Source organism: Schistocerca piceifrons, chromosome X (assembly GCF_021461385.2).
Source record: "Schistocerca piceifrons isolate TAMUIC-IGC-003096 chromosome X, iqSchPice1.1, whole genome shotgun sequence".
NCBI classification, from domain to species: domain Eukaryota; kingdom Metazoa; phylum Arthropoda; class Insecta; order Orthoptera; family Acrididae; genus Schistocerca; species Schistocerca piceifrons.
Genome location: NC_060149.1, coordinates 919,253,301 through 919,266,197, shown reverse-complemented (window position 1 = coordinate 919,266,197; position 12,897 = coordinate 919,253,301). Strand labels below are relative to the sequence as shown.

General features: G+C 40.5%; 1 protein-coding gene across 2 annotated transcripts in view; it reads left to right on the top strand.

The window, feature by feature from the left end:
* The first annotated feature begins 752 nt into the window (after nt 1-752).
* The window catches only part of LOC124722085, a 338,589-nt gene continuing 326,444 nt past the window's right edge, over nt 753-12,897 (top strand). The window contains exon 1 of one of the 2 annotated variants that reach the window (XM_047247280.1): nt 753-809. In XM_047247280.1, the coding sequence (XP_047103236.1) occupies nt 761-809 (49 nt within the window). In that variant the 5' untranslated portion in view covers nt 753-760. The remainder of the gene's footprint in view (nt 810-12,897) is intronic. The other variant, XM_047247281.1, reaches the window with a different exon arrangement.

Genomic DNA, 12,897 nt, shown 5'->3' with positions numbered 1-12,897 from the left:
TGGAGGAGGGGGGGAGAGGGGGGCGAGGGTGAATCCTGTTGCATTGAAAGCACCATTTTTTAAAATATAAATCCAATCTCGGAACCTTTTTTTTGGGCACGCACTTTATGTATAGTTCTCCATCAATGTAGATAGCCCTAACATTGTGTGAATTTGACCGAAATCGATAATCTAAAGAATAAGTACAAGGTAAACGAAAGCTGTCCAGCACTACCTGCGCAAACTCTACAATGTATATCGTAGACAATTCCGATCCTATCACATCACCTCGATGTACGCCATCGTTATCTTCGTTTACGATTATTCCTTTCCTTTAATAACTACGTGCTGAGCACTGTTTCCTAGGAAGTCTCGTGTCGGATATTCGGTGTACACGCACAACTTCAGTTTCTTCAGAGAGCTGAGGGAAAAGCAGGCAGCAGAACTGTCTACACTATCGTAAACAAACTGGACCTCTTAAAATCCAGGCGACCTCACAGCTCCTCGGCCGAATTTTATCCGTCACCCACATACCGTAGTGTCTGTTTTAGTGCTTCCAGAAGCTGGCCGGAGAGAAGGGTAATAATAAAAAGGAAAAAGGGCGTGTGTGGGCCACGAAAAATGGGGTAGATGCTGCAAGAAGGAAGATATGTCAAGGTCAGTGGTTTAGAAACTCGCGACTCCCGTTAGGCGATTGGCCGGAGCGGCGGCCGAAGGGGGTCAGCGCGGAGCCGGCGGCGCGGCGCGAGCTGGCGCGCCAGTCCGCCGACGCCGCCGCAACATGCAGGTCGCCGACTGTGCGCGCGCATGCGCTCTGCTGCTGCTGCTCGGTGAGTTCGCGTCTCGACGCACGACTCGACCAGCTGACTACGGCACAGCACCCCTTCCCCTACACCGAGCGCTTTGTTCGCCGACGTAGCTTTTCAGTGGGATACCCGTAACAGTGTGCGTGCGTGTATTTGACAAAGAAGAATTAATTTAATTTGTGGAAAGTGTCGAAGCTTGTGCCTCTCAAAACGATTCCTCCCTTAGCGGATATACGAATGTTTTACTTTGTTATTCTGTTCTGGATTAAAGGTTCGAAAGCCTGTCAGTGTAGATAAATTATCGTCGACTATTTCTGTTCACCCGTACAATTCTGACACTTCGACGTCCTTCTGGCCCCGCAGGGTGAATAAGAGCCTCGTAATTTAAAGCAACTAAAGATGAAATTCTATGTATTATTCGCAGATGCCTCGACAATGGCAACTGTAGCCGAAATAAGTCGATCGCAATAAAGAAATACAACTGAAGCAGCGGACTTGGATTCATTAACAGACTGTTCGGTCGGTTCTTGGTAGAATATTTTATACGTTACGAATGAAAACACACACAACACTCGTGTAATATTCTATTATATTTATTGTTTGTTTCGCGACAGCCGAAAACTGGTTTGTTAAATGAATAATAAAAATTGTAGAATATTACACCAGGGTTGCGTGTGTTTTGATTCGTAGTATATATAAAATTCTGTCACTGCTTGCTCCCTAAGTGCGTAGATTAAATATTCTAGATCTTTTACAAAAGTTCGGTTGCAGTTTCGATCAGTTTCATTAGTGGAGCACTAGAGCGTAAGTTACTTACCGCTTCAGATGAAAACAGCTACCAATAATTTTTATAGTAACTGACGTTTATGACTCACTTTGAAGACATATATCTTCATCTTCGAATGACCATTGCTCGTGACTCTATGTCCCCGAGAAAGAACGTCTTTAGTGGGAGTTTCTGATTATTTTCTTCAAACGAAACGAAACTCACATGTATGGTTATAAGAGGCGATTTTGTTTCTGAAATGTAGTAGATTTACTTACGTTTTCATTAATTTAATCTCGAAATAATGTGCCATGAAACGAAACCGGCGTGTTGACACTGTGATATGCGCTATTTCGAGATTTCGCTCTTGAAAAATCTGAAGAAAAACAGCTACATTTTATTCGTAACTCTTTGAAAGCAGATACTGACCCTGCGCTTTGATTGCCGTTGCCGTCATCGAAAGCTCCCAGACAGAGAAGATGGCGCACTGGAGCCCCGTGTCACAATATATGTTAAATAACAGACTTTTGGCATTGAAAGATAAAGATATAAATCTCGAATGGTGTCAGATAATACAACAGCACGAAAGTACTAACAGTTGTTTTATCAAAAAATAGTAAGTAAAGAGTGTTTTACCACGTTGTCCTTCCCTGGTGGAAGTGGTAGAAATTGTGACTGATGTATAACAGTAATTTTGCCAATCAAAGGAGTACGGAGAGCGTAAAAACTGACGATGAAACGTAAATAATTGTTGATAGAGTCTGACATAAGTATGACTGGGTGCATAGATGAATGAAATACGGTAAGGAGCAATGAGAAACATTCTAAGGGCAAATGGTTGATGTCATTCTTGTCCGACTGTCCACGGGTGGTGCTGTGTTTACGTCTAGTAAAGTTATCGACGGTCCAAAGCAAATTACAATATGCTATAGACAAGATATCCACTTGGTGTGAAAAATGTCAAGTGACCCTGAACAATAAAAAGTGAGATTCTTCACGTGAGAACTAAAAAATCCGTTAAATTTTGGTTACACAATAAACCACACAAATTTAAAGGTTGTCGATTCAACTAAATACCTACGAACTACAGTTACGAACAGCTTAAATTGGAATCATCATATAACAATATTGTGGGGTAAGAAAACCAGACTGCGTTTTATTGGCAGAGTGCTTAGAATATGTAACAAATCTACTAAAGAGACTGCCTGCGCTACACTTGTCTGCTCTCTTGTGGTGCGCGCCGGCCGCGGTGGTCTAGCGGTTCAGGCGCTCAGTCCGGAACCGCGGGACTGATACGGTCGCAGGTTCGAATCCTGCCTCGGGCGTGGATGTGTGTGATGTCCTTAGGTTAGTTAGGTTTAAGTAGTTCTAAGTTCTAGGGGACTAATGACCACAGATGTTAAGTCCCATAGTGCTCAGAGCCATTTGAACCATTTTTTTTTTTTTTTTTTTTTTTTTTTGTGGTGCGCTCTATAGAAACCTTAACACACAAGATTGACGGTGGTTCGTGATGGGGCAGATCGTATTGCATTATTGTGAAATAGTGGAAAGAGTGTCACGGATATGATAGGCAAACTGGGATGGCAATTGCTAAAACAAAGGCGTTTATCGTTGCAGCGAGATCTTTCCGCGTAATTTTCATCACCAACATTCTTCTCCGAAAGCCAAAACATTTTGGTGACTCACACCTCTATAGGGAGAAATGTCCATCATAATAAAATAACTAGAGCTTGCACGGAACGATTTAGCTGTTCATTTTTTCCACGTACTACGAGAGTGGAATGGTAGAGAAACACCTGATGGTTACAATTAAAATGGAGTTACCCACAGAGGTCCATTGTGGACCGTAATTATCGTATGTCTGCGAAACTTGGTAGTTATTCTAATGCATTAATGCGGAATTCATTTGCACTGGAAAAAATTAGTTCTAATTTTGAGCACAAGGTTGAAACCTGGCGCTGTGGATGCAAGAAAGGCGTATAGAAATGTTTCGACGTGTAATGGATTAGGAAAGGGACGTGGACAGAAGAGGTCAAACAAGAGAGAAAGGCGTGCTGTTGCTTTTTCACTAACCGCCACTTACGCAAGTTGTTCAAGATGAGCACCGGAGACGTTGACGAGATGCTGTAAAGCGCCAGATTTGCACGTGGTGGCCGAAATTAGAACTAATTTTTTTCAGTGTAAACTGGTTCCGCATTAACACATTAGCATATCTACCAAGTTTCGCTACCATACGATGATTACAGCCCACACTGGACCTCCTTGAGTAGCTGATATTTATTTATAATCACGTGGTAGCTAGGTAGGAAGGTAGGTATGAACCCTCCCAAACACTTAAATGTGGATTAAAGAGCACTCATGTAGATGTAGATACTTAAAGACATGCATTGTTATTATCTTTCAGTCTCATGTATAGAGAACACCAAATGAAATTTCAAGAGTTCTTCCGTCATTCTGTCTCAGGAGAAGACAATATGCCTGCAAAATATGCATGCACAATACCCAGTGTATGATTCAAAAATTAGACGATTTTCTCTGTGCCAGGTTTCGCGAACTCAGCCTAAAACTGTAGGCCGATCATATATGTACCTCACGTGACTACAAAAGATTAGTCTGCGTGGAGAGCGATTGTAATTTCCGATACACTATGTGATCAAAGGTATCCGGACACCTGGCTGAAAATGACTTACAAGTTCGTGGCACCCTCCATCGGTAGTGCTGGAATTCAATATGGTGTTGGCCCACTCTTGGCCTTGATGACAGCTTCCACTCTCGCAGGCGTAAGTTCAGTCAGGTGCTGGAAGGTTTCTTGGGGAATGGCAGCCCATTCTTCACGGAGTGCTGCACTGAGGTGAGGTGAGGCCTGGCACGAAGTCGGCATTCCAAAACACCCCGAAGGTGTTCTATAGAATTCAGGTTAGGATTCTGTGCAGGCCAGTCCATTACAGGGATGTTATTGTCGTGTAACTACTCCGCCACAGGCCGTGCATTATGAACAGGTGCTAGATCGTGTTGAAAGATACAATTGTCACCTCCGAATTGCTATTCAACAGTGGGAAGCAAGAAGGTGCTTAAAACATCAATGTTGGCCTGTGCTGTGATAGTGACACGCAAAACAACAAGGATGCAAGCCTCCTCCATGAAGAACACGACCACACCACAACACAACCGCCTCCGAATTTTACTGTTAGCACTACACACGCTGGCAGATGACGTTCACCGGGCATTCGCCATGCCCACACCCTGCCGTCGGATCGCCACATTGTGTACCGTGATTCGTTACTCCACACAACGTTTTCCCACTGTTCAATCGTCCAATGTTTACGCTCCTTACACCAACCGGGGCGTCATTTGGCATTTACCAGCGTGATGTGTGGCTTATGAGCAGCCGCTCGACCTTGAAATCCAGGTTTTCTCTCCTCCCGCCTAACTATCACAGTACTTGCAGTGGATCCTGATGGAGTTTGGAATTCCTGTGTGATGGTGTGGATAGATGTCTGCCTATTACACAATACGCCCCTCTCAACTGTCGGCGGTCTCTGTCAGTCAGCAGACGGGATCAGTCTGTACGCTTTTGTGCTATACGTGTCCTTTCACGTTTCCACTTCACCATCACATGGGAAACAGTGGACCTAGGGATGTTTAGGACTGTGGAAATCTCGTGTACCGACGTATGATGCAAGTGACACCCAATCACCTGACCACGTTCGAAGTCTGTCAGTTCTGTAGAGCGCCCACTCTGCTCTCTCACGATGTCTAATGACTACTGAGGTCGCTGATATGGAGTACCTGGCAGTAGGTGGCAGCACAATGCACCTAATATGAAAAACGTATGTTTTTGTTGGTGTCCGAATACATAGTGTATGTACATGCATACATTAATCCTTGTTACATAGATCATGAATATGATATTTCGTAATGATGTGGAACGAGTCACTTAACATAAGTTTTCTTTACACAAAATAATTAATGAATAAATTAATTTTTTTACAGTTACTCCTTCATATGTAAGAATTCATCTATTGAGTAGAAGGAGATGTCATTCAGAAATTCTTTTAATTTGTTTTTAAATGTTGGTTGGTTATCTGTCAGACTTTTAATACTATTTGGCAAATGACCAAAGATGTTTGTGGCAGCATAATTCACCCCTTTCTGTGTCAAAGTGAGATTTAATCCAGAATAGTGAATATCATCCTTTCTTCTAGTGTTGTAGCTATGCACTTCGCTGTTATTTTTGAATTGGGACGGGTTATTAACGACAAATTTCATAAGTGAATAAATGTATTGCGAAGGTACTGTGAATATCCCGAGTTCCTTAAATAAATGTCTGCAAGGTGATCTTGGGTGGGCTCCAGCTATTATTCTGATTACACGCTTTTGTGCAATGAATACTTTCTCTCTTAATGACGAATTGCCCCAAAATATGATGCCATATGAAAACAGTGAATGAAAATAGTCATAGTCGGCTAATTTACTGATATGTTTATCACCAAAATTTGCAATAACCCTACTAGCATAAGTAGCTGAACCCAACCGTTTTAGCAGATCATCACTGTGTTTCTTCCAATCCAATTTCTCATCAATGCAGACACCCAGAAATTTTGAGTATTCTACCTAGTAACAGACTTCCGTTCATAGTCTACATTTATCAATGGTGTTATGCCATTTACTGTACAGAATTGCATAAACTGTGTTTTCTCCAAATTTAGTGAGGGTCCATTTGCAGAGAATCACTTAATAATTTTCTGAAAGACATTATTTGCAATTTCCTCCGCTGATTCTTGCTTGTTTGGTGTGATTACTGTACTTGTATCATCAGCAAAAAGAACTAGCTTTCCATCTTCGTGAATATGGAGTGGCAAGTCGTTAATATATATTAAGAACAATAAGGGACCAAAGACTGAAGCTTGTGGGACACCATTCTTGATACCTCCTCAGTTAGAGGACTCTGCTGGTTTTTGCAGGCTATCTGTACTGTTAATTTCAACCTTCCGCATTCTTCCAGTTAAGTATGAATTAAACCATTTGTGCACTGTCCCACTCATACTGCAATACTCAAGTTTATCTAGAAGAATTTCATGATTCATTCAGTCATAAGCCTTTGAGAGACCACAAAATATCCCAATGGGTGATGTTTGGTTATTCAATGCATTTCATATTTGATCAGTGAAAGCATATATAGCATTTTCTGTTGAAAACCCTTTCTGAACACCATATTGACATTTTGTTAGTATTTTATTTTTACAAATATGTGATGCTACCCTTGAATACAATACTTTTTCAAGAATTTTGGATAAAGCTGTCAGAAGTGAGATTGGGCGGTAGTTGTTAGCGTCAGATCTATCCCCTTTTTATGCAATGGTTTAATAATAGCCTATTGCAGTCTATCTGGAAAAATGCCCTGTTACAGTGAGCTACTACATATGTGGCTGAGAATCCTAGCTATTTGTTGGGAACAAGCTTTTAGTTCGCTGTTGGAAATGCCATCAATTCCGTTTGAGCTTTTACTTTTGAGTGAATTTATTATTTTCCTAATTTCAGTAGGAGAGGTGGGTTGAATTTCAATTTTATCACATTGCATAGGTACTGCCTCTTCCATATACGGCCTTGCATTTTCGAATGAATAGCTGGATCCTATTTTCTCTATGACACTTAAAAATGATTATTGAAAATGTTTTCTACTTCTGACTTCTTGTTAACGAACTTTTCATTGTGTTTGATAGAAATACAGTCGTCCTGTGCTCTCAGCTGCACTGTTTCCCTTTTCACAATATTCCAAACTGTTTTAATTTTATTACCAGATGTGCTAATCTCAGACATAATGCACATACTTCTGGACTTTTGAATAACTTTTCTTAATACAATGCAGTAGTTTTTATAATGTTTCACTGTTTTGGGATCATTACTCCCCCTAGCTGTAAGATACATTTCCCTTTTCTGTTTTCAAGATATTTTTATCCCTTTCGTGAGCCATGACTTTTTATATGTTTTCTAACATATATATTTCACTATTTTCTCAAGGAAACTGTTTTCAAATATACTCACAAAGATAGCACGAAATAGGTTAAATTTTAAATTAGCATTATGTTCCCTGTACACCACATCCCAATCTAACTGTTGCAAGCTTTCTCTAAAATTTTGAATTGGTAAATCGGTAATGGAACGCATTATTTTGGAGGACAGTTTTGCATTACTGTATAGAGCTATATCATATACTGTAACTAGCTGTGCATCATGATCAGCCAGACCATTCTTAACAGGAAAAGTTTTTATTCGATTAAATTTATCTTGGTCTGTGAAAACGTTACCTATCGGTGTGCTGCTTTCCTGTACAACCTGAGTAGGAAAATCAATAACTAATGTCAAATTGAAAGAACCAACTGATACCTCTAGGTCAAGCTTTCTATCGGACTTTTTCAGAAAATCTACGCTGAAATCCCCACAAACAATAATTTCCTTTCCTTTGTCTGACAGATAGCACAATAAAGAATCCAAGTTTTCTAGTGGGGACCTATAAACGGTTACAATTACAAAAGTGCCATTATTTAGTTTAAGATCACATGCACATGCTTCTATATGTTGCTATACGCAAAATTTTTTAGTTTCCAAATGTTTCACGCTATGACTGATTTTAACATTGTGGCAAGTCCTGCTCTCTCCATAGTATCTCTGCTTACGTGTGTTGAAAGTTTATATCCACCTCCTTTTACCATTTCTGTACCTGTGACTATGATGTTCAGACAGACATAGTACATCTATTCCACCCTCAGTTTCTAAATATTCTAAACAAACAAGAAGCTCTGTTTTTTAATCCCCTGATATTCTGATGCAATATATTAACATTATTTTTCACTGTGCTTTTATATGACTCTTGTGACATACTAACATTATTTTTCACTCTACTGTTAGGAGAAGCTTGTGATATTTTCGCCTGTCTGAACTTCTCAGAAGATTAACTTCAATCGTATGATGATTGGACACTGATCTAAGCCTCAATTGAGATGCAGGCCATGTCTTATGAAGTCCCACCTACCAATACCATCAACAAGAACCAAACCTATGCCTGACAAAGTAGCCGCCCGAAGCAGCTGATCTAGCTCCATATTGACCCTCCTGACAGAGCTGTTCAATTGGGGCCAGTCATACCACATGAAAGCAAGAACCAAGCCAACATTTGTATGGTTCGTTGCAGATGCTATTTTTACCAGGTTACACTCAATATTGTAGCCATGATACCTATCAATACTGTTTCCCTCTCCACCCACTACCACAACATGATCCTGCTTTGTAAAACCCTTGCACAGTGATCCTACATCGTCTCTCACTTGGCTAAGACATGCACTGGGCTTGAAAATACTTGTGATCTGGTACCTGTCACTTAATTTTTCCTGTAAGGTCTGGCGCACACCTCTTCCATGGCTACTACCTAACAACAGAACTTTTCTCCTACTTTCTACTTTTTTTGCAACAGTTGGTTTCCTTGCGAAAGTCTGTTGAGTGCTGACTACACTTACATTTACTTGATCCTCTTCTTTAGTTGACTGAGGTAGCAAGACAAATTATTGTTTGTGCCAACGATGAAACTGTCAGATACTGTTCTATTCCTGTGGCCCCTGTTCCTTGCTACCACTTCCCACCTGCCTTCACCCTTCTCCCCCCTTAACCTCATCAGTTCCTCCCTAGCACTAACCAGTTCAGCCTGAAGGGCTCTAATCTTCCCTTTCTGTTCCGCTGTTTTCCTATCCCTTGAACATAATCTGCAATACCATGGAAGAGACCCATTTACTTCCCCGATTTCCATGCCACTATATTCACCCCAAAGTAACCATCTGCCACAACAGCTGCACAGAACCGCAGAACTGACTTTCCTACGGCAGCTCAAACACTTATCGTTCATGGTTGTTTACAATATTTTTTACAAAATTTATCTAGGCAATAACAGTAATATTCTATTAACTACAGATCACAAAAGTCACTTAAGTTATGTGGAACACTAATATACTTGTATACTATTAATATAGTAACGTAATGCATTGAAACGAGTGAAACCTTCCATAGATAATATAAAACAGATTCTAATTAACTTCGTTACGGTGTAATATTAACTTAATTTACAGTTATTAAATAATTAATTACGTATCTTTACGAGCTTAACATTCAAGCGTGTGCGATCTGCGCCAGTGCTGCCAACCAACTTGACATCAACAGCTAAGTTTAGGATCTATGAGAACTTATGTGAAATTATGTTAAACATTAGCTCACAGAAACCCCTGCCTAGTTTTTAAATTTTATTTTATTTATTTGATAAATTTTATTATTCCATTGATGTCATAACTGACAGAAAGTTAACAATATAAGCTTACAACTGACAAGGCCGCTTTCGGAAGTCTAAAATTTTACCGCTAAAATTTCAGCCACACTGAAATTCAACTACGGTGCCCGAATTCCTAATCACGTCTCGTGAAAAAACTTGCAGTGTGTAGTTAAATACACCAAGAAAGTCAACGGTACAATATCAGTTTGGAGTGCTGCAAGCCTCGCATAGCTTGTTTTTCTGTATGTTTCGAGTTTGACGTGGGCTCAGTAGGCTATCCGTGTACGACTGTTACAAAAAATATTATGTGCTGATTAGAAAACTGTGAAGAGTGTCTTGATCGTTTCGTTGCGTAAGTGTTCGTTTCTTCGTAACTTGGTTGAGGGTAATATTTGCATGTTTGGAAGCGTAGTGGTGTTGAGTTCCTAACGAACGGGAGGGCTGTGCGAGGCGGTTCTTCTGTGAACTGATTTTAATAACTGTTCCTTAAAGACATATCAGTGGCTGACCGAACCAAATGAAAGAGCAGTCAATAGGTGGAAGGAGTGGTTAACACCTCAAACATTAATTCCCTAGAACAATTATGACTGTTTTTTTTACGTTCTGTTGGGCCCGCAGCATAGTATACGTCAGTATTAGACATTATGGACACGAATGCTCCAAACTAGCTGTAATAAGGCAGTCCAAAAAATTAGTATAGAGCGATATTCGGCGTAACAATATGTTTTAAGAGGGATAGGAATAGACGTGGCGCAGGCGGGACACGTGCGGCGCCACCCAGTCGCCGCCGAAGTATTGATTATTCTCCGTGCTTTATGTCACTCATCATACGTATCGTTAGATCACATTAATTTGGGACTGCTCTATCGAACGGACACACAAATTCCACTGTGCAAAACATCAGTGTTTATAACGAGAAACAAAAAGACATCCGTTTTTAGACAAAGCGCAAAGCGTAGCGTGAAACACACGAAGAGCAGTGTTTGTTTGGACAAATTACAGCTACAGATCGCAAAAATGAAGTTGTAGATAACTGTCTAAATAGCATAGAAAAAGGTTCCAACAGCTCGTAGCAGAGACTCTTGGCTGTTATGGTTTCAATTGCTGTGTAAACTTTGTCGGACCAGGAGATCTATTGGTAGCTCAGCGTGTTCCGTCAAAGGACTTGGCACCCTCTGTAGTAAGAAACTGAGAAAGTTTTCACCAAAGGAATTTGAGAGATGTCATGCAGCATCTGCACAGAACTGCAGAAAAAAAACGAAGAACAGACAGAAAGAACAGCTGAAAAATGTGGTGAAGCGTGTGCTGGAAACCGAAGGGTTGCGGGATCGGATCCCGACCGGACCGCGGAATATTTCGGAGTGCCTTTAACTTAACCTTCACCTCCAAATAATGTGAAAATTCACTAGTAACGACAGGTGGTTCGCATTCTATGTTAAACTTCCGGTCCCTTTTGCCCTGTAGGGTTATCGGGGTAGGTTAGGACAAGAAAGTTGCCGTAGTGACGTACAAAACATCTGTCTTAGCTTCATATTTACTCATTTCTGTGAGTATCGGTCTTGCCACACTAACGACCGTATGTGGACCTAAGATATATGCTTTCTAAATTTTTGCATTGAAACTGATGATCGTAGGACAGCCACCCAGATTTGGTTCATACAACAATTCATTGTGTCAAGCCCGCGTAAGTAGAAAAACATTACCATTACCATTTCAGAATAGTTTTGCGATCTTCAGGAACTGTTTCCTCATGATAAAACCGGTAATCTTTTTTTTTTAATTTCGCGATCTTGACATAACAATTTATTATATGGACTAAATCTGGGTGATTGACGGACTTAGGGCCATCAGTTTCAGTGCAAAAGCTTACAAAACATGTATGTTTGTGTGGCAGGCAAGGCAGATACTGACAGAAACGACCAAATATGAAGCTAAATTAAAAAATTGAATGATAAACCAGAGGTGTAAAATCTAAGTTGTAATGTTTTCTTGTGGCAGACTCCTATACTCTACAGGAGTTCCTCGCAGCAGTTGAAAACTTTTCCCTACAGTGTGTTATTTAGTACTATACACCCTCAATTTTTTCGTGTTTTACGAATTCCTTAACTGTTTGTTTATAAATTTTCTAATCAGCATTCTGTACTGACTACCTCCAGCTTACATGCTCCTACAGAACCTGATAGATAAAAAACTGAATAAAGTCGAACGTTACTATGTTGTATTAGGAAGGATTCTGTTTCGGAGCCTGGTATGACAAAGTAATTTGAGCTATTTTCAATATGCTCTGATGTACTCATCAAAATCAGTAGATTGATGCAAAACATTTTAAATCAGCCCGGAAAACTTTTTGTGGGAATATTAAATAATAACAGAATAATCTTTCTTTCACGGATTAGCAATCGCCTTTTAGATGGTCAGTGTGGCACGGGGGTCCGCAGGAAGATCTGACTAACCTGGTAATATTTCTGGCAGGTAACGTGACTTCCACACGTGGTAACGCCTTGTGCGTGAGGAAAAAATCAAGTAGGACTGCGTCTGGGGTCGACGCATACCTTAACGTCCCGCTATAAGTGGCTGTGTGTGCCGGTTCTCAGGAGCTCATGCGACCTCAAATAGGACATTACAAATAACGCTTTGCAGTGTTCAAAAAACCTTTAAATTGATGTCTGTCTTTATCTTGTACCTTAGAGGTAACTAGGAGCATTTCTCCCTCGCTCGTGTAATATTTATTGTCAGTGGTTAGAGGTGTATCATAAAAAATGTACGAATCAACGTGCTCGACTGAATAATAACATTTCTTATACGTATGTTTTAATGAAAGTAATGGGCGTGACACAGAGAACAAAGCCAAAGAGCGTTCTTTTCCTTCTCCGTGGAAGCGAATTGTATGCTGTTACAGATATTCTAACGGTAGCTTTCAGTAACGCCGTCTCGTTATTCGATGTGGCCGAGAAACAGTTGCCGTTGCTCATTTCGCCATTCGCAAAGCGATGTGCTTCTGTCTCACACTCATGTGTCAGAATGACGTAATT